The following is a 6244-nucleotide window of genomic DNA, read 5'->3' on the forward strand; positions in this document are numbered from 1 at the left end:
TGAAAAGCGTATCACAGTTTTCAGAATGGAAACTATCCTATACTATAATAAAAAAATATATAATTAATAATTAAAAGTAAATAAATAAATGTGGACAAATAATTATTTGAACAGCGAATGATAATAACAGAAACAAGTCATTATAAGCAGTTACTGAACAGATAAATTAGCTGACTGTAAATCTCGCCTAATGGCCTATTGGTAATCACTACTAAAGATTTTGTAAAAAACAAAAAAAGAAAATAAAAATTTGGCATCTATGTTACCAGACTAATGATAGCATGAACCCAATCAAGCCTGGGGTAAATAAAATCTGTTTGTTACAATTGGAACCAAATGCAAAAACAGGAGCAATAATTTAAACTGACAGAATATCTGCAAAAACACAGCTCTCAGTGTTAGAAACATAGACCAAACCCCCTGTTTCTTCTTCTTCTTTCTTTGGTTTCCATCTCTGAACAAAGGGAGCTTTTAATCAGGCAGCTCTACAGCTTAGTCATGTAATAAATCCTTTAAATCCATATTTTATTCAGTGAGTTCATACCTTTTTTTTGGGGGGGGGGGGGGGGCGGTAAAATGAAGCTTACTCTCTCACGTTTGCTGATTACAAGGAGATCCGAGTCCAAATTTGTGAGTTGCAAAAAAGTTTCAGTCACTATTCTCATCGCTGGGAATACACGGAGGTTTCATGCAGTTTGGGCCTACAATCAAGGCGTGGCGCTGTTGAAGTACTTTTTTTTTCTCTTTTTCTTTTAGACCAAAGTTGAGAAGGCTAAAACTTGCTTGAAACTTACGGACATTTCCACAAACCTTGCCTAATGCGAGTCACGGCGCAGATATGTGAACGTCTACCCTGGGGACACTGAAGGGACAGAATCGACCAGCTGGTGCTCCATAATGGCTCAGCAGGTAGGTGCAGTTCAATGGTGGCCGCTTTAGGGTCAGAACCACAGACCGAACATTTTTGCTTCCACTGCTTTCTATTTCTTTCAGTCAAACAGCGAAGAAAGGACAACATTAATCCATCCACAAAAAGCAATCCGAGAGTCCAGAGGTTCGATGTTATCAGCGTCTTTTAATTTCATCAACTCCATCATAGGATCTGGGATAATAGGTAAATATTGAGTTCCTTATGACAGCCCCCAGTCCGTGCAATCAGGCTGGAGAATAAACATCTATGACTGATTTCTAAGTATGAACTCTAAGATGATTCAATGAAGTTACAATAGCTAATATTGGTGCAACAAGAAGCTTTCATTCAAGCCCTGCAGCGGCATCATATGACTGGCGCCTGTTGCCCCCAACTGCTTCTTACATTTAACCCCTGTTGCTCAAAAGCTCAACTTTATGCATACACCACTAATCAACCGTTTTATTGCTCAACATTCGGGCTTGTAACGGATGTTTGTTAAAGGCACATACATAAAAATAATAGATACAATTCATTTTCCCACTCGTGCCACAAATGCTTTTGCAGGATTGGCCGAAATTAAACCAAATTTATTTTTAGGGAGCAGTGGAATAATGACAACAATTACTTTTTTTATAATGACAAAGACAAAAAAAAAAAACAATGATGTGTTTCCCAAGCTCTCTACAGCATGAAAAAAAAATGATTGCAGTTTCATTTAAATTAATCTGGAGTACATGCACAGAAAGTATAACTTTGATGTTGGTCATAGCTGATTATTTGGTTCAGCAAAGCATCACACTAAAACTGACAGTGCAAATAAAGCAGTCAAGTGAAGCGTTGCCATTGAAAGTCTTAACAGAGCAATCATTTCAGACACGTCACCCGACTGATCATTTTGAGCTTTGTTGTTGCTGTTCTTTTAGGAAGTTTGATATTCCTTTTTCCAACTCCATCACTGTGCTTTTTAAAACCAGGCTTACCATATGCACTGAACCAGGCGGGGCTCCCTTTGGGTCTTCTTCTTTTGATTGTTGTTGCGTTCATCACAGGTTGGTTTACCTGTTGGCAGATGTGAATTTATCAATTCAGATACTAATAATCGTCCAAATGAATAATTCTTATTTTCAATTTTCACGGCAGACTACTCAATTGTTCTTCTAATAAAAGGAGGAAACATGTCAGGATCAAACAGTTATCAGTCTCTGGTACAAAGCACATTTGGTTTCCCTGGATTCCTGATGTTATCTGCACTGCAGTTCCTCTATCCTTTCATTGGTAAGTTGTCACACAAGTGGCTGAAATTGAAGTGAAGTATTAAACCTTGCTGTTTTGCTATTCTGCCATATTTCCTGTGCAGTCTTTCTGCTTCTTCTTGTCCTGCCTCTGCTGTAAAGCAATAATAATACTGCAGATTAATTAAATAAATCAATCAAACACTGATTCAATTTATTCCTCTCCTTCAGCCATGATCAGCTACAACATCACAACTGGTGACACACTGACCAAAGTTTTTCAGAGAATACCAGGAGGTACGAGCAAAACCCTGTTCGTTTGAGGCCTGAAATTCCTGACAATAAATCCTGCCGTGCACACATGATATTCAGCAGGATGTTGTATGTGTGTTATGTTGGCTTGGGTTTTGTTTGCAGTTGGTCCAGATCACATACTCGCAGAGCGACACTTTGTGATCTTGCTGTCTACCTTTTTCTTCACGCTGCCACTCTCACTTTATCGAAACATAGAGAAACTTGGGAAGGTGAGACTGATGATTGCAGAACTGTTTGTGTAACTTACCGATTGTCATGCTGCCTGTAAAACATTCACCTGTTAACCAGGTGTCCTTCCTGTCAATGGTGCTTACACTTATCATTCTCATCGTTGTAATCATCAGAGCAGCTACTCTTGGACCACACATGTATGTATGAACATTCTGATTGAAGTCTAATTCTGATATTCTAACTGTTCGAGTTTTTCTGTTTTTATTGATGACTGTAATTTTGTAGCCTCCCTACAGAGCATGCGTGGACATTTGCAAAGTGGAATGCCATTCAGGCAGTTGGTGTAATGTCTTTTGGTGAGTTTTTGTGCATGATGCTGACACTGCAAATAGTTCAACAATTCAAGAATACGATTTCTTGAAAAATCGAAGAACGATTTCTCAGTGTTGTCACTTAATACAGTTTGTCTCTGCATTCGCAAATTAAACTTAAAGTGTACCATGCAGTGGAAAAAAATAAACATTTATAGATAACTTGAAAACTGTGCTTTCATGAATTACAATTTGAATTTAAAGTCATGGATGCTGCATCCTTCTGGTCTAAGAGGAGAGATAATGTTCTTGTTAATGTGGATTTATATATAAAAGCCACATACGCTGCATAGCAGACCTGTAACCACAATCATCATTATAGGAAGAAAAAGGGCAAACAAAGCCTTGAATTGTTAGGCAGCTAAATCTGATATCAGACAAGAAAGGGTCAAATTTCAAACAACAGCATTTGGTGTTCTCAGTGCCAAACCCCACACAGAGTGTTGTTAAAGGACGATATGATGCAACACAGTGGTGAACCTGCTGCAGTTCCAACTTTTTGTAAATTCGAAATGAACATATATGTTTCAGAAACCAACTACTCAGTTTGAACTTTTCCACCATTTTCAGTTGGATGTAGATTCAAATGAACTTGTGGGTCACTGTACGCTCTTCCACCTAAAACAGCATCTCAGTGTTTTTGGAAATGAGGTTGTATGTTGAGATACTGTCTTAAGGTTGATTCTCAGGCTAAAACCAGGGTCAGTCACAACAGGAAAGGGATAAAATAATGTCTCCTTTTATGAGAGAGATTTGTGCTTTCCATTCCACTTTGAACAGTTCCCACTGTTCTTGTTATCAGGAAAATGCAGCATTGTTTGAAATAAGCTAGGTCAGGAGTGGTTGACGGCCCTAAATGGTACGATTGTGCACAGTTTACATTAACCCCAAATGAAGAATCACCTGAAACTGTTTTTATAGTCTTTTCTGTCAACTGAACTTTGATGTTCTGTCAATGCTTGTTCCTTTAGCTTTCATATGCCACCACAACAGCTTTCTGATCTATGGCTCTCTGAAGCAGCCCACGCTGGCCAACTGGTCTCGGGTCACACACATTTCTGTTGGCTCAGCTCTAATAATCAGTGTGGTATTTGCTGTCGCTGGCTACACGACCTTCACTGGCTATACGCAAGGTATCAACACAGAAATATATTATATTCCTCATATTCATTTAATTGAATTTCAATGTCCATTATTGTTTTAAATGTTTCACTTTTCAGGAGACATATTTGAGAACTACTGCAGAAATGATAACCTGGCAACATTTGGACGCTTCTGCTTTGGCTTCAGCATAATAACCACATTTCCATTGGAGTGTTTTGTTACACGAGAGGTTAGTAATCCTTTAGGGCAGCCAAATAAATAAAACAACTAATTTAACAGCCCCATATTTACATATTTGGGTATTTCAGTTACAGGAAATGCATCAATTTACCGTAAATACATATATTTTCTTATTCCTGTCTATTTCCTCAGGTGGTATCGAATGTTTTTTGCAGTCGGGATCTTTCAAAAGCCGAACATGCAGCCATCACCCTGCTCATAGTTGCAGTCTGCACATCAATATCTCTGGCTTATGACTGCCTGGGAGTTGTGTTGGAGCTCAATGTAAGTCACACGCTCGTTTCGCTATAAGTTAAGTCAGTATATGAACTGAATTATTTTTCCTCTGCCGTCCAGGGTGCCCTGAGTGCCACCCCACTGATCTTCATCATCCCATCTGCATGCTTCATCAAACTCTCCCCCAGCCGCTGGTTCCAGGGTGAAAACCTGATTCCCACCATGTTGATACTAATTGGCTTGTTTGTCATGATCACTGGTCTGACCATGACGGTGCTCTACCCTCAGGACTGCTCGCATGGTGTGGAGATGTTCTACTGTGCAGACACCAACATCTCTAGCACTGTGCCACCTGGATGAGAGAAATGCTTCATTTATATATTCAGTTGTCTTAAACGCACACTTCATAGCAACAATATGCTTACATTTTACTTGCAGTCCTATTCCCATGTGTAAGTTTGATCTGTTGGGATATTGGCTCCTTTGCTTAATTTTCAGGCAGTTACATGCTTTCAGCTTTAAAGTAACAGTTCGGGGGAAGATCATTGGTGCTTAATGAGACCTTAGACCTTAAACTCAGCAAAGTCCCAGAGGACGAATTGCAAAGGCGACCACAAGTCCGGTTGCCCAGTGAAAATGTCTGATCTCTTTAATGCTTGTCATAAAATCTTATATTGTATTTCCAGCGGAGAAGGGGCTGAGGAGCAGCTTAGTTTTCACCATAGTTGTAGAATAAGATGTTCAGCTATCACATATGGATGTAATATTTTTTGTCATTCATTCCACAAATGTTCAATTTCCTTTTTTCTAAATTAGTAAAATGATATGATATGTAACAGAGTGGATTAAAAAGAGAAGGGGAATACCTCCCCCCTCCCTGAATTACATTTGTTCACAAAACAGGGTTTCAATAATAAATGTCATTCGATAACAATAAAACATTCAAGGACAATTATTATGAGTCATTTTAGAATTCCAGTGAAATGTGTTTTCATTAAAGTATTGAAGACCTCTCTAACTTTTTAAACTAATTAAAAAGGTAATGAGTGCCTTGGTTTTCCTTTTTAACTTTAAGTCATCCCTGATCACAGACCAAAAGAATCTTGCTGAAGTCGGTATGAATCAGTCAAAATAGAGAGCAATGTAGCTGTAATTACTTGTTTTTTCTTTCAATATCAATAGATCTTAATAGTCAATAGAGCCAATAGTCTAAGTGAAATTGCATTGATTAAGTTATAAACCATCTGTGCATCCTGCTTCAGTGACAGTATATTCTAAAGGTATAGATGGTACTATGGATTTTTGAAGGAAAGCTTAATCTTTACCAATTCACCAGCGAACACATGTCATTGTGTTTACTGTACCTTAACCATGACAAACACAGTGTGGTTTATTTTTGTATGAATATATAGAATATCAGTGCAGGGTGACTGTGTTTATACAGTCTGCTTATGTGCAGGCTAAATTGAAATAAAAAACATATTACCAGAAAAAGTACTTTCTTTTAAAATAAATTGTTTTTACGAAAATAGATAGACAAATAGATGAATACACATGTAGGAAAAGTAATCCCAGGTAATGATGTGTTTCTTTATCAATTCTTGAAATTCATCCACAGAGGAAGGGTTGCTGGTGTTCATATCCAGCCACATGATGTCACTGTGGACAAACAGCAGAAAGGA

General features: G+C 38.1%; 1 protein-coding gene across 1 annotated transcript; it reads left to right on the plus strand.

Annotated features, from left to right (window-relative positions):
- Positions 1 to 897: 897 nt before the first annotated feature.
- slc38a11 (solute carrier family 38 member 11) lies at positions 898 to 4922 on the plus strand. The gene is made up of 12 exons (XM_072396811.1): positions 898 to 909; positions 994 to 1114; positions 1888 to 1962; positions 2054 to 2188; positions 2377 to 2442; positions 2563 to 2669; positions 2749 to 2828; positions 2917 to 2987; positions 3974 to 4135; positions 4223 to 4335; positions 4479 to 4610; positions 4683 to 4922. Exons 1-12 carry the CDS (start codon positions 898 to 900, stop codon positions 4920 to 4922), a joined length of 1314 nt encoding a protein of 437 aa, XP_072252912.1.
- Positions 4923 to 6244: the final 1322 nt, after the last annotated feature.

The sequence above is a fragment of the Leuresthes tenuis genome, unplaced genomic scaffold, assembly GCF_036924035.1.
Source record: "Leuresthes tenuis unplaced genomic scaffold, fLeuTen1.0.hap1 SCAF_12, whole genome shotgun sequence".
NCBI lineage: Eukaryota > Metazoa > Chordata > Actinopteri > Atheriniformes > Atherinopsidae > Leuresthes > Leuresthes tenuis.